Here is a 23,455-nt window from a genome sequence, read left to right as displayed (position 1 = left end):
CATATATTATTAACCAGCTTCTGTGATTATTTTATTCCTGAATAAATAACAAAACTAAAATTATGGATTTGTAAGAGATGGGTTAAATACTTTTCTACGCTAAACTAAATTAAATTGAAATCTTTTATGTTTTCAATTATACCTCCTTTAGTTATTAAGAAGAAGAAAAATGGTTTGATATGTTCCCGGATAAATAAGCTTTTATGCTTTCAATTATACCTCCTTTAGTTATTAAGAAGAAGAAAAATGGTTTGATATGTTCCCGGATAAATAAGCTTTTCTCAAACTTGTGCGTAAAATCAAAACAAGAGGAGCTACGAGATCACAAAGTCATACCATTATGTCTCATAAAGGAATTGAGTCTTTGCCACAAACTCTGATTTTCTAATCACTATATCTTTTGAACCAAATGTTTTCAGACCTTAGATATTTCAAACTATGAATTCTGCTAGATCAAATAATCTGAGTTTGAAATATCAAAGGTTTGCAACATAGAGTTCTAAAGATATTGAGGTTTAAATATTGGATTTTGTTCCAAAGACTCAATTCCTTTGGCCCTCTCCTTCTATATAGCTTGCAGTGTTATGGTTAAAAGATAGTTTTCCAATGATATTAAATTTGATAGTTTTCCAATGATGTTAGATTTGATAGTTTTCCAATGATACTAGATTTGATAATTCTCCAATGATACTAGATTTGATAGTTCTCCAATGATATTAGATTTGATAGTTTTCCAATGATATTAAATTTGATAGTTTTACAATGATATTAGATTTGATAGTTTTCCAATGATACTAGATTTGATAGTTCTCCAATGATACTAGATTTGATAGTTCTCCAATTTTATTAGATTTGATAGTTTTCCAATGATACTAAATTTGATAGTTTTCCAATGATATTAGATTTGATAGTTCTCCAATGATATTAGATTTGATAGTTCTCCAATGATATTTGATTTGATAGTTCTCCAATGATATTAGATTTGATGGTTCTCCAATGATATTAGATTTGATAGTTCTCCAATAATATTAGATTTGCAATGAAATCAAATTTGATAGTTCTCCAATGATATTAGATTTGATAGTTCTCCAATGATATTAGATTTGATAGTTCTCCAATGATATTAGATTTGATAGCTCTCCAATGATATTAGATTTGATAGTTCTGCAATGAAATTAGATTTGATAGTTCTCCATTGATGTTAGATTTGATAGTTCTGCAATGAAATTAGATTTGATGGTTCTCCAATAATATTAGATTTGCAATGAAATTAGATTTAATAGTTCTCCAATGATATTAGATTTGATTGTTCTCCAATGATATTAGATTTGATAGTTCTCCAATGATGTTAGATTTGATAGTTCTCCAATGATATTAAATTTGATAGTTCTCCGATGATATTAGATTTGATAGTTCTTCATTGATATTTGATTTTACATGGTTTCTATGATATAAAATACAATAGTTTTCAATGAATGTAATGCAAGATAATGTATCAAGAGTTCAAATGGTAATTTATTTGATTGGACTCTAAAGCCATTTCAATTGAAAGGTTACCAATGATAATTTTAAAAGATTCTCTTCCCAATGAAAATGTTTTGCACTTGCGAAAGAACAACCTATGCCATGTTAAAAATCGTATCAAAATCTGTAAAGTAAGTATTTCAAAAATCTTCTCTCAATAGATAAATAAAAAATAAATATGATTTAAATTTCTACTTGATGCTTTTAACCTCGGATTCATAAACTCAAATGTAAATGTAACATTAAGAAAATTTCTTTGAAGAAAATTTCTTTTTTAAAAATTGATAATATAAAAATAAAAAGCTGTATTTTTCTGTTTATTTCCTATAATATTTCTGGGGAAATAGGATACTATATATCATATATACGATACCATCACAATCATTTGATTTTCTTAGATTATTTACTTTACTTTTTACATTTACATTTATTCAAATACATCAGATTTATCAAAAACTGAAGAAAAAATAGATAAAAACAGAAGAGCCCTTTCCAACCATATTTTTTTACAAAAAAAGTGTAATGCAGTTGAATATACAGAAGAATCTTCTACAAAAAAAGTGAATCGTAAACTTTTTTTACAGAAAATGCAGTTTATCTACTTCGATTGTAAACAAAAAAAGGGTTTCTCTTGTTTGACACATAACCTTGTGTTTTTCAGAATCATATTATTGCGAAGACAGAGAAAGTCATGGAAATGAATTAAAACACAAATTCTAATTTTCTAATCATTGTATCTTTGCAACCTTAACCCATAAAGGAACTGACCGGCATTATATGGTAGTTGAAATGAGAATATAAAATTGTGGAGAAACTTTTTAGGTTTTATTTGAGACACATGAAACGTTTTAATGATGTATAATTAATGAGTTTGAGCACAAAGTCGACGTTCAAAATCATCCATTTGGGTAGTTACGTTTTGGGAGTCGATTTTGTTTGATTATTAAATGTAAAAAAAATTCTACAGTAAGATAATTAGGTGTTTAGGAACATGTTTCTCAATTGAAATTTTCTCAGTAAAATAATGTTAGAATCAATTACTTCTTTTTCATCATTATTTTGAATTTCTTATTCTTGATGAGTTTGTTCGCAGATTTCTTCAAATTCTTCAAGTATCGTATTTTCAATAAAAATTCCAGGAAATCTACAGAAAATGTTTGTGAACAATGAGACATTACAGAAACCAATAACTGAATAAGATTACTTAATTTCGATGATAATAGTTAATTTTTGTTTTCTCCGCCTGTTCCTAAACAACCATTTAGTTTACTGTAAAATCATCGTTATTGAATAATTTTTTGAAAACCGATTCTCGAAATCTTCTCTCAAAAATAAACAATCTATGAGGATTTTAAAGATTGAATTTGCGCTCTTGCTGAAAAAAATATGCACCGTAAAAACGTCTCATATAATTCTCGATGATTTCTAAAAAATTTCTTCAAAATACTAAATTCTTAGTTCAACTACCATACATTGCCGGTCACTCCCTTTAAACATTTTATACTATGAACCCTGAAAGAATAATTTATTGTGTTTTGAAATATCAAAGGTTTACATCAGTAGGTTCAAAAATATAGGAATTAGAAAGTTAGAGTTTGGGTGGGAGTTCTGTTTATTTGTTTCCACAATATTCCATTTCCTTTAGCGTATTAATCTAACTATACTTTACTTGCTTTTTTTAACTCTTTTCCAAATCAGCATTATTTTTAATTTCTTATTGAAAATATCGATCTACCTTCCCTCCCCACATTATGGAGAGAATTCAAGAATATCACTGAATTCATTCACTTTGCTCACAAGAGTTTCCCTAAATGTGAAAAGTTGTGAAAGCCCCCTTTACAGTTAGAAATAGTTTTCTTAAACTTTGAACAACATTCTAAAAATGGAATTTAGAAAATCCTCTTGTGAAACAAGATTTATTTATAAAATCCATTCAAATTTGTATTCCATGCAAATGTATTTAGAGGACATAACTGGACAAATGTTAAAGAATACAGATGAATAATGTAAATGGTGGACAGGGGAGAAAAATTACTCATAAATTTGAAGAAATTTTGCTGTATTTTAGCTTTATATTCAACTTTATCGATATCAATAACCTCATATTTGGAATTTATATATTTGCATCCGTTTTGTTTTATCTTAAAAAATAGCTTTTAAGGTTTTGGTTTATATGTGGCCTAATGTTTAGCTTAATATCTTTTATATTTAGCTTTATATTGTCAGTTTAACAGAAGACAATGGACCGAGAGTACTATTACTAGAGTACTACTACTCTAGTTCTGCTACTAGAGTGCTACTACTAGAGTACTACTACTAGAGTACTACTTACTACTCTAGTACTGCTACTAGAGTGCTACTACTAGAGTAATACTACTACAGTACTACTTACTACTCTAGTACTGCTATACTAGAGTACTACTACTAAAGTACTACTACTCTAGTACTGCTACTAGAGTGCTACTACTAGAGTACTACTACAAGAGTACTGCTACTAGAGTGCTACTACTAGAGTACTACTACTCTAGTACTATTACTAGAGTACTGCTACTCTAGTACTGCTACTAGAGTACTACTACTAGAGTACTACAACTAAGAATAAGTTGAGAAATCAAAACATAAAACAAACAATTACTGTGTGTCCTAGATGGATATTTCCAAAATTATTCAAAAACTCAATTTTCTGGCACACAACTATACTATTGTTTTACACCGAAGGTAAATACTAACACAGCCTAGCGGAAATATGCTGCGTGATAAAAAGACGAAATGTCATTTTTTGTTTTTGAGACTTGCTCTATTTAATATAAACTCTAAGGATTAAGACGCAGATTTGTCATCAGTTGTCTTTTATCTTTTTCTTTTTTCTTTTCGCTGAGTAGTGCTAAATGCCTTATTAGTGTACTGTACACTGTACATTGTAAACATGAGATATCCATCAAGGAGAAAATTAAAAAAGAAAAGACGTAGTTTTCACAATTCTGGGTTTCTTCCAGAAGTACAAATATTCTTCAATCACACATTTATTGATGTTAGGAACTTTCCCAAAGAATTTTTCCCAAGTGTCAACTTCCCAAGGGTATTTTCCCAAGTGGCAACTTCCCAAATGTGGAATTTCCCAAGCGGCAACTTCCCAAGTCTGTCCTAGTCGCAGTGCTTGGCCCCCAGCCTGTTTTAGCCGCGGTGCTCGGCCCCCTAGCCCATCCTAGCCGCAGCGTTCGACTCCCATTGCAACCTGCGGCGCCTCAGAGGGCCTAACCTAACCTTTGGGAAGTTGCCGCTTGCGAAATTTCAAAAGTAATAATCACTTGGGAAGTCGCCCTTGGAAAAATGCCTTTGAGAAAGTACCTAACACCCAGTTATTTACTACATCAGTTCACTTTTAACTCTTAATATAATAAGAAAGGATAAGATCAAGAGAAATAGAAAAGCTTTAAATATGAATTTTTTAAAGAAGTAAGTTCTCAAAGATATCAAAATAGTTTATGTTTGCTTTAAATAACTTTAACATATTTCTTTCTTCATTGTTTAAAAATTTTATGTTTACTTCAACTTCAATCATTTTCCGCGTTACAATTTTAGATTTTATTCTTTTCTTTTGGATGATTTCAAACAAAAATATGAAATAAAACTATATTTGGAGGCAAACTGCCGTAAACCCTCGTATAGGTCATAGCAGGTCCTTTAATAACTTGGATCCGTTCGGTTTAGCAAACTTATTATGTAATATTATATAGATTGTAATAATTTGAATTTTCCGAATTGAAATGAATGCAGAAATGCAACAGGAAAACTCGGTTTATATTATTCCAAGATGTCTAAAGTTGCTGCCTCAATATGAGTTCTTGAACCGCTATGTACTCTTTGAACCCTAGTGGTGAGAGGTTGTCTAGAAGTAACTCCCCCTCCTACTATAAATCGCAGAATAAATCAAAATAAATTTTATTGTTACAAAGTAACGATACAAAATGAAAACTTTTTCTTTAATTAAGAATTTTTTAAATAAAACTTTTGTTTTGGCATATTCAGGATTGTTAATGTTGGCAATAATAAAAAGAGAAAAATATTTGACTAAAATTGATTTATCCATTCCTCTCAGATACAGGGCTGTGGCCGTTAGAAGTGAAGAGCAGGGTACTGTTGCATGTACAACTAAACACACAAGTTTTTTAATATTTTTAGTTTTTTTTAAATTCTTTCTTTTAATATATTCAAAGGCCACCACATGTGTTATTTCTAGACTGGCATAACGAGTGTTTTGACTAATTATAAACGAATTAGACTTTTATTAAGGATTTGTGATTGTTCTTTAACAGACGTAAATGTCACTCTAAATCTTTCAACTCCTCTTTAAGCGCTTTATAAAAGTTTTATTAAATTCTTTTTCTTAAACAACGTCAAATAGCTCAAAAAGGATTTAAAATTCAGTTCATTTTTGTTAATTTATTCGATCCAAACCATTTCGACACCATGAAAACAATAAAATATCCTATCTCTCCAACCTTGTATCCTGTATCTATCCAATCCCTCCAACCTTGTATCCATATCTACCCAATCCCTCCAACCTTGTATCCAGTATCTACCCTATCCCTCCAACCTTATAGCCAGTATCTACCCTATCCCTCCAACCTTGTATCCAGTATATACCCTATCCCTCCAACCTTGTATCCTGTATCTACCCTATCCCTCCAACCTTGTATCCAGTATCTACCTTATCCCTCCAACCTTGTATCCAGCATCTACCCTATCCCTCCAACCTTGTATCCAGTATCTACCCTATCCCTCCAACCTTGTATCCAGTATCTACCCTTATCCCTCCAACCTTGTATTCAGTATCTACCCTATCCCTCCAATCTTGTATCCAGTATATACCCTATCCCTCCAACCTTGTATCCAGTATCTACCCTAACCCTCCAACCTTGTATCCAGTATCTACCCTATCCCTCCAACCTTGTATCCAACCTGTTTGGATCATCTCGGACAAAAACGAACTCGTTGTAATGATTCCACTGGTCTTCTATTGAAACCTAGAATAACATGATACACATCAGTGCCCCACAAATATTTTTCACAAAAAATGTATGCAAATCTTTATTTTCAATTAAGACATCTTTTAAAAGTGGATTTCTCATAGTTAAGGTAAGATTTAAAGTTCTACTTAAAGTACAATGGTACAGTTGTAAATCAGGCTTTCAACTCTTAAAACTGAGGGTCACTTGAAGATAAGTCGAAAGTGCCCTTAAAAAACCACTTTGTTGTTAGTATACGTGTACAGAGTTCACCAATAAAGATGAAACTATAAAGACAATCGGGAATTTAAATTCATTTTCTTTTATGCGTATTCATTCGTAAAATTAGTTATCATAGTACAGGGTGTCCCAATAAACATGGGAATTCAGTGACGAATTCGATATCGTCTTTTTTATAAATTAGCATTGTAATACCTGATTTCAAAAGTTAGTCTCAAAGAACGACTAACAATAAAAATTTGGCTTGTCTGTCTGGGTGTCTATTTGTTTGTTTGTGTCCAATAAACGTCAAAACGGCTGAACCGATCGGGCCCAAATTTTTTGTGGGACATCACGTGACCACAGGGATGGTTAATGAATGATAAAAATAAAAAAAATGTGTTTTAAAGGTTTTTAATTTTGTATAAGAATTTAAATTCTTGAAAATCCGCGAATTTTTTTTAAAAATCCGCAAAATTTTTTTCTTCTTTGTTTTGATGATATGTAAACAAAAAGAACACATTCACAATTTAAATAAAAGATGGGCGCGAAGAGCCCTAAAAGCCTACTCATCACTAAATTTAAAAGGTGTTGTAATTTATACCTGACCAGGCTTAAGATCTTGTATTGCTGTAGGAGCTGAAGTTCCTGTACCACAACTACCAACCATCCTAGAATATACATGTACACTGTACTACAACTACAAACCATCCTAGAATATACATGTACACTGTACCACAACTACCAACCATCCTAGAATATACATGTACACTGTACCTCAATTGCAAACCATCATATTGTATTTATTATTGAATTTAAAACTGTGCGCATAACAAATTTTCATTTTCATTTACAAACATTAAATAAATCAAAGACTTTACAAGATTTTTTCGAAGACAAAAATAAGATTTAAAAATTCTATATTTTCAAACCTGAATCCTGCTTCACAGAGTTGGTCAAAGGCATGCTCAAGAACTGTGTGCTTCAAGTAATATCTAAAATATACAAATAAAAAAATAATAAAAAATAATAATTTAAAAAATTTCAAGTTGAAAAACCTTGATTTGTCACAATAAACTTGGGAATTAAAAGACGACCTATGAATCATTGTTGGTCCTTGTATCAAAAAAAATGAAGACATGAAAAACTTTTAAGACGACTTTTAAAAATTTAAATAAATCTGGACAGATAGTATATATACAGGGTATCCCAATAAACATGGGAATTCAGTGACGAATTCGATATCGTCTTTTTAGATAATTCTTTGATTTAGTATAGTGATACCTACTGAGAAAGCTGTAATCTGTAAGGGTTTCGTCTGCTATGTTTAAATTTTGTTTGTTTGTGTTTTGACTGCATACAGTTGTACTTAGTAAAACAAGAAAATTGCAGTATACAAACAGAGTAAACTTGTCCGTCTTCACTGTTCATCTTGCGGAGACATTTTAGACACATCTTTACAGTCTTTTACCCTTTTCATAAAATAAACTCTAGCAGACATAATAATACTATGGCTTTTGAAATTAGGTATTACAATGCTGATTCATAACAAAGACGATATCGAATTCGTCACTGAATTCCCATGTTTTTTGGGACACCCTGTATATAAAGAGAGGATATCAGTGAAAACGGAACAATCTTCTTCCAACATTTGATTCATAAACAATATGTTTCATGCTTTATAGAGAGTAGTTAGATTTTGTTAGTTATTTTAATTATATCACTATATATACAATAACTAAATTTACAAAATAATAAAAAAGAATTTAAAATTCACATTTCATGTTTAACACTCCAACCTACAGAAATCAAATTTTAACCATCTAACTCACCCACGGGAATTAAGGGGCTACTTGTCGTTATTTTAGGTAAACGTTTAAAAATAGAGAGACATGGCTGATTCCAAACAGTACCCTTGAAACCTTAATCTGATGAATAATGTGGAATTTGTCGTCATTTTCCTTGCTTAAAAGTGTTTAATTCTGCTAACTTCTCTTTTGCTTTTAAGAAGAAATGTACAAGTCAATTATTATAAATGAAAGTAATCAGTTTTCAAAACAAACAAAATATTTGCTGATATTGATGTGAATCGGACATTCCCCATTTTACATATAGGGTCCCTTCTAGTTACGTTTAAACTCTGTTTTCAAATATTTCTGAAGAAATTTAATGCATCTTATTAATAATGCAAAATCCATCAGCAATTCTTTCATAACAAACATTTCCCAATCAAATATTTATATTTGAAAAGTCTGCAGGTGGCACCGTGTAGCGAAATAAGAAAATATATGGAAAAATGTCTTAGATTTGATATGAAGTGAGTAATTTACTTGATCTGAGGTATAATTGTATAATTGTCTTTAATTTTCAGATTCTTAAAAACTTTATAAATATATAAATACATGGAGTCTTTGACCTTGAAACGAATGAAATGTGTGTATGAATGTTTCCGATGTAAATCTCTCAATTGGTTTTAAATCCGGCCGAGATTACATCAAATTACGTTTGCCATTTCCTTTACTATATTTTTATGTAAATGTCAGAATGGGGACAGAGATTCAAATTATAATATTTCATACAAGGCCTGTTTACGAATAATGAAGGGGTATATGTTGAACTATGATTAATTTATAAATTTAGACTTTAATAGTAATGTTAAAACACATACTAATTGCCGTATGCTAATGAAATTACAGTCGTTGGATGATATATAGGACCCATTATTGGAAACCCGGTTTTATGAAAAAAGATTAGCAGTTTTGTAACTACCAATATTTTTGTTTTGTAACTACCAATATATTTTTTTATAGCAACCAATATTTTTTGTTTAGTAAGAACCAATTATTTTGTTTTGTAACTACTAATATTTTTGTTTTGTAACTACCAATATTTTTGTTTTGTAACTACCAATATTTTTGTTTTGTAACTACCAATATATTTTTTTATAGCAACCAATATTTTTTGTTTAGTAAGAACCAATTATTTTGTTTTGTAACTACTAATATTTTTGTTTTGTAACTACCAATATTTTTGTTATGTAACAACCAATATTTTTGTTTTGTAACTTCCAATACTTTTGTTTTGTAACTACTAATATTTTTGTTTTGTAACTACCAATATTTTTGTTTTGTAAGTACCAATATATTTGTTATGTAACTACCAATATATTTGTTATGAAACTACTAATATTTTTGTTATGTAACTACTAATATTTTGGTTTTGTAACAACCAATATTGTTGTTACGAAATATAATTATATTTGGTTTCTTCTTAATATTCTATTTTGTTTTTTAATTTCTTAAATAAACACAATAACTCTCACAAAAGGAAATTCGTGAGTTTCATTCAACGATATTCTATTAAATTTCCGGCAGAGGTGCAGCAAGCAGTACAATTAAAAAATATTGGTTAGAAATGGTATCGCTGGAGATTTATAATTCAATTTTTTAATTAAATACTTTACTAATCACTTAAAAACTGCTTTTTAAGTACATAACTGGGTGACAAAGGAGAATTATCTTAAAGGGAGTGTTCGCGAAAAATGAGAGGGGGTGTAGGCTTAATGCGATAAAAAGTGCTTTTGATCGCTACTAATCTTACTTCTATCTGTTGCGTCTACATGGAGAAAATTGTTAAAAACGACTAATACCGAAGAACGTAGTGTCCATACAAATTCAGAAAGATGCAACATTCAACTCGGATAGTAAACAAATCAATTTAATTCCAAACAAATCATTTAGATATTACAAACAATAGTCATCGATTATTTTTCGATGAATTCGTAAATAGTTGATATTTCATTAAATTTTGTATTTTTCATGATCTCAGAGTTACTTTTGAAATCATTTATTCTTGTCTCGAGGATTTTTGATAATGAAGACGACATTTTCATATTTTCCAGGAATGTTCGAAAATCCAGCGCCAGCGAAAATTATTTTTAAAAAATCAAATATTATGAAATATTAACAATACACGAATTCTTGTCTTGTGTGTCTATTTCTTGTCTTGTGTGTCTGATTCTTGTCTTGTGTGTCTGATTCTTGTCTTGTGTGTCTGATTCTTGTCTTGTGTATCTGATTCCTGCCTTGTGTGTCTGATACTTGTCTTGTGTGTCTGATTCTTGTCTTGTGTGTCTGATTCTTGTCTTGTGTGTCTGATTCTTGGCTTGTGTGTCTGATTCTTGTCTGGTGTGTGTCTGATTCTTGTCTTGTGTGTCTGATTCTTGTCTTGTGTGTCTGATTCTTGTCTTGTGTGTCTGATTCTTGTCTTATGTGTCTGATTCTTGGCTTGTGTGTCTGATTCTTGTCTGGTGTGTGTCTGATTCTTGTCTTGTGTGTCTGATTCTTGTCTTGTGTGTCTGATTCTTGTCTTGTGTGTCTGATTCTTGTCTTGTGTGTCTGATTCTTGTCTTGTGTTTATGATTCTTGTCATGTGTTTATGATTCTTGTCTTGTGTTTATGATTCTTGTCTTGTGTTTATGATTCTTGTCTTGTTTTTTATGATTCTTGTCTTGTATTTATAATTCTTGTCTTGTGTTTATGATTCTTGTCTTGTATTTATGATTCTTGTCTTGTGTTTATGATTCTTGTCTTGTGTTTATGATTCTTGTCTTGTATTTATGATTCTTGTCTTATGTTTATGATTCTTGTGAAGATGATAAAACATTATGATAGATGTAGCGTGTAAAATATGCATTTATATTATACATCATCATCTAGACATTTGTTTATTTGACTGAACATACGCTATTAATCAACATGCTTTGCTTTTCTTATTCTAAAATGATTCATTATGGTTTCATCCCTGTTTTATAAATTTATTTATCTTTATCTTTCTTTTTACTAATTTGAAAAAGTTAATCTTATTACTTTCAAAATTTTTAATTTAGAGTCTTTTGTCGTCCCGTGCCGTACCACTGCATTTATGTTGCAGTGCAGCATAGGACAGTACAGTTAAGTACAGAAAAGTGCAGCATTGAATATTATAGAAATTAAAGAACAGTACAGTATTGAACATGCAGTACAGAAAAGTATAGAACAGTAAAGTGCAGAACAGTACAGTTCAAGGCAATACAGTACAGAAAAATCCAATTAGTAGAGAGTACTGTAAAGTCCAGTTTAATACAGTACAGGAAAGTAAAGCATAATATAGTACAATGCAGCACAGTAAATCAATGTAAAATATATTACAACGCAGTACAGTAAAGTAATGTATAATATAGTACAACGCAGCACAGTAAAGTAATGTATAATATAGTACAACGCAGCACAATAAATTAATGCATAATATAGTACAATGCAGCACAATACAATGCATAGACGTAAAGTACAGTACAATGCATAGGCTTAAAGTACATTACATTACAGTACACTAGTGCCGTACAATACAGTACATACCTGGATGTATATCTATCGTTGTTCATTCCTCTGTCAGGGTCTCTGCTATCATTCAGGGTGTCCTAGTATTTTTCATTTCCTTTAATATTTATCCAACGTGAAAAAATGTAATGTTTTACTATTATTATCATTGTTATCATTACCAATTGGTTGTTTACATTTAACACTGCAGCTGAGAAGTGAGAAACTTTTTACGTTGTTAACAAAATCAAAGATTGTTAACAAGCCCCTTTCTCTTATTATTAATATCATTAATAGTATTACTCTTTTCATTACAATAATTATTATTTTTATTTTTATTTTCGATATTTTCATTATTATCATTAGTATTATAATTGATATATTTATTGTTATTTTAATGCTGAAGAACAAACCTTGAAAACCTCCCTGCAGAGAGTAACCTTGCCATGAACTAGGATTCTGGTCAACTTCCTAAACCTCAGAAACACGCGGTCAATCAGCAAATATTAGAAATGGGTTCTTAAAGAAATCTAAATTTTTTGCACAAAAAAAAATCACATACATCAGAAAATTTATACTTTCAACACCAAAACAATGATTGCAAATTAAAATTATCTTAAAGTAGAAGTGTGCGAAAGCTGTATGTTTAGTGAATTTTAGTCGGATTCTCGCTTTTTATTCAATTGTTTGAAGTTTTAAAAATTCTGAAATTGGATCAGTTGTTGATAAATATAAACTTGATTGATGGAACTATTCCTGAATTTGATATCTGACATATCCCGACCGAAGGCAAATGTACCTCTGTATCCAACCACAATATATCCCTGAAAAAATTATCTTTCTTTAATATCCTAAATTTTAATTTTTAATCCTAAATTTTAATTTATTTGTTTGATTTATATATTTATTAAAAGAACTATAGGTTATGGATTCTGAAACCATTTTATTCTTTTAGAAATAGAATAAAGAAGAATGAAATAATTTTTCCTAGTAATACATAGTTTAGCATTTTTATATACGCTGCAATGACATATAAAAACTTGTAGATATAAGATTTTTTTTTTCCTGAGTATGGGATAGTAATATATGTATGAGAATACCTAGAAGGTAGTATTATCATTAATTCTACTTAAACTCCGAACTAATAGAAGTGGACATGAGAATACAGAAGAGGATAAGAGAGACTATAGAGGAGGATAAGGGAGACTATAGAGGAGGATAAGAGAGACTATAGAGGAGGATAAGTTATATTCTGAGGGGAAGGTCTCAGAATATATATTCTAAGGGGTGGGTCTCAGAATATATATTCTGAGGGGTGGGTCTCAGAATATATATTCTGAGGGGAAGGTCTCAGAATAAATATTCTAAGGGGTGGGTCTCAGAATATTTATTCTGAGGGGTGGGTAATAGAGTAAAAGATCGGAGGTTTAGGTTAATATAGAGAAAAGGGAGGGAGAGGATATGGGAAGAGAAATAAGTAAATTATATATATTGAGAAATGAGAATATAGATACTGACCTGACCCCCACTAGTTCCTGACATATCAGTAGCAGAAGGACGTTTCTTCCTGGGAGTCAGTAATCCTGAAAACAATCATATAGAACTTTTCTTTCAATATTTCAGAAATAGGATTCAATTAATGTTTTGAATGATTAAATTATTATTGTTTATTAGGACGCCATGTTGATGTACATTATAGATCTACACAACTGAATATATATCATCATCATTTATCATTTAACTTTTAAATTGAAACCCAAGGTTTTTTCCGCAGTTTATGCATTCGAACTCAAACATTTTTACATTTTTAATTTTTTACATTTTAACTTTTATTCAATTTGTTTTTGAGCATTTTATGTCGATAGGAAAAATATTTCAGTTGAAATTGTGAATAATTTAAATTTTGCTTATGATCAAAATAAATCAAAAAATCTAATTTTTTGGAAAGTTTTGAAAGCATGAGACCGATGTTACCTGATCCAAGTCCTAGTGCTAAATCAGAGAGATGATAAACCAAACCTTGGATAGAGAAATATTCTGCTTCAGTCCTTAAACTCCCACACTCCTTATCAATAATAATTTTAAATTTAAAAACCCACAAATTTTTTAGATTTTTAGGTCCATTTGTAAACTTTGCTGGGATCTGCCATTTTTATGTATATTTGAGACAAACATGCGAACAACCCGGCAATCTTCAGACAAGCCTAATAGATGTTTCAAAAAAAAATTTTAAACTTCAACTTCAAAACTTAAAATGTTCTCTTTCTATCTTCGTTCTTCTCCTTCCTTCTCCTTCCTTCTCCTTCCTTCTCCTTCCTTCTCCTTCCTTCTCCTTCCTTCTCCTTCCTTCTTCTTCCTTTTCCTTCCTTCTACTTCCTTCTCCTTCCTTCTCCTTCCTTTTCCTTCCTTTTCCTTCCTTCTCCTTCCTTCTAGACATAGCAAGGTTAGAAATATTTTTGATTAGAAATAATTAATCACTTTGTCCAAAGAATTATTAATAACGGAATTAAGTTTTTGCCAAAAACTCTATGTTTTTATCCCTTTATCTTTGCAACCTGATGGTGTAAACCTTTGATATTTCAAACTGAAAATATTTGATCTTACAGAATTCATAGTTTGAAATATCAAAGTTCTACGGTTCAAGGTGCAGAGATATAGGGGATTAAAAAATCATAGCTTGTGGCAAAAATTTATTTTGTTTAGTACGTATTTAAATCTTTTATAAAAGAACGGAAAAAGATTATTTCTGAAATGCAATTTGTAAAAGCATGTTTGTATGTTCATTTGTATCCTGTCGTATAAAGTTAATCATGGATTGTTTCGTGTAAACTAAATCCTATTATTTCCTATATATAGATACAGGGTGGCCAAAATGTACGGATTGTACGGATTGATTTTTTTTTAACCCTAAAATTGTACGGATTGTACGGATTGTACGGATTTTTATCCTGGAAAATACACCGTTTTTTTAAAATTTTCACTCATTTCAGCAAATTTTTCATGAAAATAAAAAAAAATTCTCGTCAAAATGAAGTTAGTTTAACTTATTTTCTGCATTCTAAATAATATTAGATTGATTAATGTTTCAATTGACAATGAAAATTCATTCATAATTTTCGAGATATGTCCAAGAAGTGTTTATTTGAGAATATGTTCCATAAGTACTTATTTGATTGCTTATTCAAGATGTTCCAGTATCCTGTACCCAGTATCCTGTACCCAGTATCCTGTACCCAGTATCCTGTACCCAGTATCCTGTACCCAGTATCCTGTATCCTGTATCATGTACCCTGTATCATGAATCCAGTATCCAGTATCATGCACCTAGTATCATGTACCCAGTATTTAGTTTGTACAGTTTTACCGATTGATTCTAGCTGAAGAAGTTTAAACCCTCTTACATGAACTAAACACAAAGGACAATGAATGAAAAATTGAATTTTAATGTTTTTTTTCAAAAATGGGATTTTTTTCGAAAATTGTACTGATTGTACAGATATTTTAAAAAAATGTACGGATTTTTAAAAAAATGTACGGATTAGTTTTAAAAAATGTACGGATTGTACGGATTTTTAAAAAAAAAATTGTACGGATTGTACGGATTGTTTTTCGAAAATTGTACGGATTGTACGGATTTCTTCTGAAAATGTACGGATTTTTGTACGGATGTGTTCAAAAAAGTTTTGGACACCCTGTAGATACATGCATACATCTATAAATATATATATATAGATATTGTTTCCATCTCTACTCTCATATTATATTCATGCTCTGAGCAGAAGCTAGATCTTATACAAGCATACTTCACAAGTAGACTAACAATACAATAGGACTAACAATACAATAGAAGGAAGCATGGCGTACACAGGATCAACTCCAGGGGGACCTTTTTAAACCAAGAATTCCGCCGAGAAGTTAAAGTAAAGAATTTAAGGCTTAACCCTTCTTCCTGGACTAGAGTGTTTCTGAGATTTTTTATAAAAGAATATCCTGAGGCTACCAGTTTTTTATATAGAGAATATAAAGTTATGCTTAAAAACACTACAAAATATTTGAATTGCAACTGCTCATCATGGTTGAATTTTGAGATGGACCTTTTTAAACCCAGTAAACCGTGCCCCCCCCCCCTCCCGTCCTGAAAAGAATACAGAAATTGGAAATGCTAGTTTGAGAAGGACAGCTTCAATTTCAGGTTTCAAATTTGATTTTGCAAGTATCATTTCAATTCGAGAAATAATTTTTACGATGATAAGACGATTTTTGGGATTTTTTACCTGAAAATTAGCAGGTAGGCTTAATCTACCATTTCTCAAATAATCCAGTATATACCGGAACAGTTGCCCATCCCTACAAAATATTCTTTTTTAACTGCTCTATTTTGAATTATATGTGTTTGTTCTCTATTTTGAATTATACGTGTGTGTTCTCTATTTTGCATTATATGTGTTTGTTCTCTATTTTGCATTATACGTGTTTGTTCTCTATTTCAATATTTCCATATTGATGCTTTTCTTTTATTAATATTAAGATAATTATAAATTGAATTATAAAAGGTAACCTGTCAAGAAAGATGCGCCCTTTACTGTCTGAACAAATAGTCCAGTTTTTCTTTATAGTTTTTTTTTGGGATAGGAGGGGAAGTGATGGTAGCGAATACACCTGAAGATGAAAGTTTAAAAGTTCAAAACTTTTTGCAGTCAGAGAGAAGGGGGGATTAATTGGACTGAGCCGCGTATTAAATTTTTGAGACGCAGCTCAAATTCTTTAAATTCGGAATTTAATCTAGATTCAAAGACCTGATTCTGTGAATAATTTCTTAATCTTAAATTTTCACTTTTCATCTCAAGTATATGCACTTATTCAGGTATCTTCATATTTTTGTGATTGATCAATATGGGGTCAGGGAAATTGAGTCATTGCCACTAACTTAGATTTATTACTCCCTTTTTCTTTCCGGAATAAATAATTCGACATATCTAAGTTCTACGACATTGGGTTCCAAAGATATAATATTAGAAAATCAGAGTGTGTGGCAAAAACTCAATTTCTTAAATGAGATCTTTCAAAAATTTGTATTTGAGTTTGGGCGGATGATCCATTTTTTTCAAATATAAACATATTTAAAGAGACTAATATATAAAACGTTAAAATGATTTTTTTAAATCATTTAAAATTTGTGAAAATTTTTTATCTTTTGAAATCTAAAAGTTTAAACATTATTAACGAACTTTTTATTTTATTTTATCAATATAAGTAAGAATCATGAAAGATCAGATTAATCCAAAAAATTCTGACTCAAAAATAAATAATCTTTAAGTTTGAGCTTTTAAAATGTTTTTTGGGCTGTATAGATTTCTGAAAAATGATATGCTTATAGAAACTTATATTATATATCTTGCATTATTGTTACTAAATAAACATTGTCCTAACATAACATGTACCAGAATATATTTTCTAAGAACACCGTAATTACCTTGCCATAATTATTGAAAAGAAATTCTTGAAAACTTCTAAAATTATAAAAGCTTGTTTGATAGTCCTATAAATATTACAACTCATAAAATTATAAAAGCTTGTTTGATAGTCCTATAAATATTACAACTCATAAAATTATAAAAGCTTGTTTGATAGTCCTATTAATATTACAACTCATAAAAAACTGCTAAATTAATTAATAAATGTTTGCACTGCAGAATACAAATTAATCTACTGGAGGAGTGGCAAACATTACACAAATTAATCTTTATAATAAAGCAGAGTGTTTGAGTATGTATTACATAAGCCTGACAACCCGTTTCGTAGATTAAAGAGATGCATTCACTCTTCGCGGAAAAAAAGCTTATCTTTCAGCTTAAAGGGACTGTAAAGGAAAAATGAAAGGGGGTATAGGCTGAAAGCTAATCACTTTAGCTCTCGATCGCGACCCATGAAAGTTATATCTGATGTTCCTATCTCGAGAAATTGATATACAACTTTGTCAAATTTATACGAAAATTAATATATATTTACAATTTTGTATAAAAGTAGTGGGTTTAGATAGATCAAATTCAGCAAGTAAGCAACCAATCTGAAAACGATGATATCCCAGAGAAAGCTAATTGTAACTTCGTTTACTCCAATTCTAATTTTATATTTGTTATTTCTATTTTTAATAGATTTAATTCATAATATTATTTATAAGTCCGTATTACTTGACCAGAAATTCCACCAATAACAAAGCAGTAAAGTGGTCACGTGATACTGGCGGAGACACGTGACCAGTATACTGCTCTGCCATTGGTGATAGTTCTGGTCACGTGATTTAAGTTTCAGATTTTCAAAATTTTACATATATGAATTTTCGTATAATTTTAACACAGTTTTATATCAATTTCTCGAGACAGGAACAAAAGATAAAACTTTCATGGGTCGCGATCAAGAGCTAAAGTTATAAGCTTTCAGCCTATACCCCCTTTCATTTTTCCTTTACAGTCTCTTTCATAATTAAGGTAAATTGCAGTTCACTGTCATCTAAGGGGGTCAAAAATCTCGGGTCAACCTTTTCATTTTACAGCTACAGGGTTACCAACAAAGGATGAGACTGTCAAGACGACATAAAACTCTTAAAATATGACCATCCCAAGGTTAAATTAAGTTTTCTACTTTGATTATAGCCTTTTAATAGCTTATTATATGATTTGGCAAAGAAAGAAATAAGTTAACAGTTTCAGGGAATCATGAATATAAGGAAACAGACAGTATAATTTCCGTACAATCGTCTCTGAAGTCTCATCCTTTGTGGGTAACCCTATATTAGGATTGGAAGATTTATTGGGCGGTTTTGAGATACCAATGACAACGGCGGAACTAGTTTGAAAAATTTAAAAATTCGAGTAGCTAGGATGTGAAAGTTGTGTGTACAGTGTACGTACAGCCTCATATGGTAAAATGAGGCAAATACGAATTATCCCCTTCTATGGAGAAGACTTGTATGATTATGAACAGGATCAGGAGGGAACAAAAAGGGGAAGGTTTGGATACGGAATCGTACAAGAACTTGTTTGATAGATAACGAAAAATTTCAAGATAGAAAAGATGATAGAGTATCATTTTGTCAAATCCGGGCCAAGCCCTAAAACCAGTTTAAGCAGTTCAAACATATTTTTAAATATTCATGTACTAATCCCGTATGATCGGGTTGTAACGATACATTAATGCGACCATTTTTTTTCTCCTTACAATTGATATTGCAGTTTTTTGCCATCTTCTGTAAATATTCATACCTAGACACCCAACCACAACAAATCAAGGACATTCAAGAGCGATATGAAACATTCAAATGGATAATTTCATACTTTGATATTTGTAATAGCAGAAATTTTTTGACTGATATAGTAAAAAATTAATAAAAAATGTTGAAGTGTTGAGGTGTTGAAGTGTTGAAGTGTTGAAGTGTTGAAGTGTTGAAGTGTTTCAGTTTTGGAGTCAATAAATAAGATTAATAATTGCTCTCGATATTAAGGGCTTCAAAAATTTTATTCGTCCCTAGTCCTGGGTGCTTACTAGGCAATTTAGGTTACGGCCCTAACTGTTAAAATCAAGCGCCGCATTTTCTGGAATTTGACAAAATGATACTCGAAAGATCGAAAAGATTACGTCATTCGAAAAAGAAATATGAATGGGAAAGGCAAATTTGAAAGAAAATTCGGCTGGAATATATGTGTCTCGAAATTATTATTTCTTTTATAAAATACTGAAAGTTAAAAGATAAAAGATAAAAGATGTCTGACAAATAGATACAAGTTCTTTTGTATAAAATATTTAAAAATGGTATTTCCATGTGTATTGTATTGGTAAGCTCCAAGGAAGATACATGTGTATTGATATGCTCCAAGGAAGATACATGTGCATTGGTAAGCTCCAAGGAAGATACATGTGTATTGGTAAGCAACAAGGAAGATACATGTGTATTGGTATGCTCCAAGGAAGATACATGTGTATTGGTATGCTCCAAGGAAGATACATGTGTATTGGTAAGCTCCAAGGAAGATACATTTGTATTGGTGAGCTCCAAGGAAGATACATGTGTATTGGTAAGCTCCAAGGAAGAATCATGTGTATTGGTAAGCTCCAAGGAAGATACATGTGTATTGGTGAGCTCCAAGGAAGATACATGTGTATTGGTATGCTCCAAGGAAGAATCATGTGTATTGGTAAGCTCCAAGGAATATACATGTGTATTGGTGAGCTCCAAGGAAGATACATGTGTATTGGTAAGCTCCAAGGAAGATACATGTGTATTGGTATGCTCCAAGGAAGATACATGTGCATTGGTAAGCAACAAGAAAGATACATGTGTATTGGTAAGCTCCAAGGAAGATACATGTGTATTGGTATGCTCCAAGGAAGAATCATGTGTATTGGTAAGCTCCAAGGAAGAATCATGTGTATTGGCAAGCTCCAAGGAATATACATGTGCACTGGTAGGCTCCAAGAAAGATATCAGGAACTTCCAATTAAAAAGTACGCAAATTGTGTACTGCACTCTGTGGGTGGAAGGTAAACAAACCATGTGCTTCCACTTTTTGTTTACTTTGAGATTCATACCTATTTACATGGAAATTAAACTCTAAAGACCAAAATCAGAAATTATTTGATTATCCACATATAAATAATAACAAATTGTGCTTGCAGATGGAAAGCACTTTTTTCAAAGAAAACTCTGCATACTTGTCTTGTTTTTACAAATTATAAATATTTTTTTATTGGAAATATTAGGTTGATAGGAAGAAGAAAACGAAATATGAAGAAACTTGAAAGATTTTTAAGGATTCGATTTAAACAAACAGTAAACATATTTTGATTATATAAAATCTCGAGTTTCAAAAGCAAATGTTTTATAAAAACTGATAGGAAAGAATGTGTAACGCATAAAAGAGAAAAAGTGATTTTTTTATATTTTTCTTTTCTTTTTCTAATTGAATTTGATCTCACTTTATTTCTTTTCAACAGAAATGTTGGAATTCTGGACTTTCCTCGGGTCAGAGTTTTTACATCTTTTGAAAACATCTTATACAGCATAGAGTCAGGGTCCTGGATAGATAGATAGATAGATAGATAGATAGATAGATAGATAGATATATAGATAGATAGATAGATAGATAGATAGATAGATAGATATAGATATAGATAGATAGATAGATAGATAGACAGACAGACAGACAGACAGACAGATAGATAGATAGATAGATAGATAGATAGATAGATAGATAGATAGATAGATAGATAGATAGATAGATAGATAGATAGGTAGATAGATAGATAGATAGATAGATAGATAGATAGATAGATAGATAGATAGATAGATAGATTTAAATAGTCTCGACTCTCGATTATACATTTCATAGAAATCATAAAAAAGAAATATTTAGATGTTGAATATTTTTCATTATTTCAAGGTAAATATTAAGTTTGAGCAGAAAGCTTAACCTGTGACGGTTTATTTCAGACTGGACTATAGACTATAGACGTTATCAGAGATAACTAATTTTCCCGATTTAAGGGGACTGTAAACATTGATAGCGCTGCATGTCCGATACATAACTGTACCCTTAGAATCTTACTCTAATTAAGTATGAATCCTGAGGCCGAATTTAAAGAATTTAAATTACGGCTTAAATCCGCCAAAACCCGGTTTAAATTGAGCGCCGGCTTAAATCTTGAAACATTTCATACAATTTTAAGTGAAACCAACCATAATTAAGCCGCGGCTTAAATTTAAACCGCGGCTCAAATTCTTTATATTCGGCCTCATGTTTCTGATTTTGAGAATTGATTATTTTAATTTGTGGCTTCTCTACAAAAGTGACTCGTACATATCTTGATTCTAAAAAAGGAAAATTATCAAAATTCAAATAATTTTCAAGATAGAAAAAAAAACAATATTCTCCACAATACTGATCACAACAGGATTTAAAGGTTACCGTTAGAAATTGGGCATGCCCGTCAATATTGGGAGGCTCCCTAAAAATAAGAACTGCAGTCCCTATGAGGAGTTGAAAACTTCTGACGGACAATTCATTCCAGATTAAAAACCAAATGACAAAAATTGGACATGTTTAGAATTCTTATGTTACCATGGAATATAGAATATTCACAGGATGAAAAAGTTAAGACCAATGCAAGGATCCAGTTCTAAAAATTCCTGACTACTGACTAGAATTTTATCAACATTTTGGTTTAGAGTGATTGTAACAAGTTCTGTTTTGTTTATTTACCTTAAGGAGAGTTTCTACTGATGTTGTGTACAGTACTCCTCCAACATTTAGGTCTAAATAGTTGTACATTAAACTGTACATATGTATGGTCTATGTCCACATACTGTTCTGCATAACAGTAACATAACCGATGATATTAAATAAAAAAATTAAAACTAACATTACTTCTTTGATTAGATCATTCCAAAACATTCAAGATAAAGAACAATTAAGATATCGTTGCTCCTCTAGTTCCCCTTTATACAAAAGTTAGAAAAGGCAAGCTTGTTTGTTGAATATAAGGATTTCAAAAATTCGTTAGAATTTTGTGATTTTGGCCATGTTTAAAGACTGCATTTTGTGATTTTGGCCATGCTGTAAGACTGCATTTTGTGGTTTTATCCATGCTTTAAATTTGCATTTTGTGATTTTGGCCATGCCTTAAGACTGCATTTTGTGATTTTGGCCATGCTCTAAGACTGCATTTTGTGATTTTGACCATGCTCTAAGATTGCATTTTGTGATTTTGGTCATGCTCTAAGACTGCATTTTGAGAACTAAATAATGATCAATCTTAGAAAGCGAAAATATCATAATTGACGAATTTAAACTGACCTAAAATTTTCAATGCATCCATTTTTCTGAAAAAAATAAAAATTATCTTTAATAAATTATGCTTTAGAAACATTAAAAAAACTTTTCTAAAAATATGAAAATTTTACTGATAAAAAAATAAGTAAATGCGAAGATACCAAAACTTATTATAGAAAAAAATATGTGTAATTGTGTATTATGCCCGAAACCTTTCCTAATTTGTATAATTATTGTATTTAGCATAATGTATAATATATAATGTATAATGTACAGGCGCGCAACTAGGGTGGGGGAAGGGGGCCAGGTCCAGCCTGATTAAAGGGGACATGCCCCCCTTAAGAAAGCTTACCCCCCCGTAGGGGGGGGGGTAAGAAGTCCTTAACAGGGGTCCATATAAATAAAAAATAGCTAATTTTCTCGAAAATTTGAAAAAATATGCCCCCACAGTATTACTTTTATAAACCTACACTCTTTAAGCAAATTCAAATTCAACTATAGCATTCTGCAATATAAGCTC

At 30.8% G+C, this 23,455-nt stretch overlaps 1 protein-coding gene across 3 annotated transcripts; it reads right to left on the bottom strand.

Annotated features, from left to right (window-relative positions):
- Positions 1-5,094: 5,094 nt before the first annotated feature.
- On the bottom strand, positions 5,095-22,990 carry LOC111697615 (BTB/POZ domain-containing protein KCTD12). 3 transcript variants are annotated; one of them, XM_023467671.1, is made up of 15 exons: positions 22,960-22,990; positions 22,366-22,418; positions 21,124-21,181; positions 16,668-16,695; positions 16,384-16,456; positions 14,084-14,174; positions 13,628-13,692; positions 12,866-12,933; positions 12,523-12,586; positions 12,149-12,210; positions 7,685-7,747; positions 7,357-7,423; positions 6,487-6,551; positions 5,617-5,676; positions 5,095-5,435 (listed from the first exon to the last, which is right to left on the bottom strand). In XM_023467671.1, exons 1-15 carry the CDS (start codon positions 22,979-22,981, stop codon positions 5,414-5,416), a joined length of 861 nt encoding a protein of 286 aa, XP_023323439.1. In that variant the 5' UTR covers positions 22,982-22,990; the 3' UTR covers positions 5,095-5,413. The 3 variants fall into 3 exon arrangements, with proteins under 3 accessions (XP_023323439.1, XP_023323440.1, XP_023323441.1); XM_023467672.1 differs by having other exon boundaries at positions 5,095-5,432; XM_023467673.1 differs by having other exon boundaries at positions 12,523-12,580.
- Between the last annotated feature and the right edge of the window lie 465 nt (positions 22,991-23,455).

The sequence above is a fragment of the Eurytemora carolleeae genome, unplaced genomic scaffold (genome assembly GCF_000591075.1).
Source record: "Eurytemora carolleeae unplaced genomic scaffold, Eaff_2.0 scaffold182, whole genome shotgun sequence".
In the NCBI taxonomy this organism is placed as follows: Eukaryota; Metazoa; Arthropoda; class Copepoda; order Calanoida; family Temoridae; genus Eurytemora; species Eurytemora carolleeae.
This window is presented reverse-complemented; position numbering and strand designations above follow the sequence as displayed.

What these genes read in the sequence shown, in the direction of transcription:
- LOC111697615 (XM_023467671.1), bottom strand. Translation starts at nt 22,981, where the DNA reads ATGGATGCATTGAAAATTTTAG. An exon ending in GGATGCATTGAAAATTTTAG is followed by an intron (nt 22,419 to 22,959) that starts GTCAGTTTAAAT and finishes ACAACTATTTAG; the next exon opens with ACCTAAATGTTGGAGGAGTA. An exon ending in GGGCGCATCTTTCTTGACAG is followed by an intron (nt 16,457 to 16,667) that starts GTTACCTTTTAT and finishes AATATTTTGTAG; the next exon opens with GGATGGGCAACTGTTCCGGT.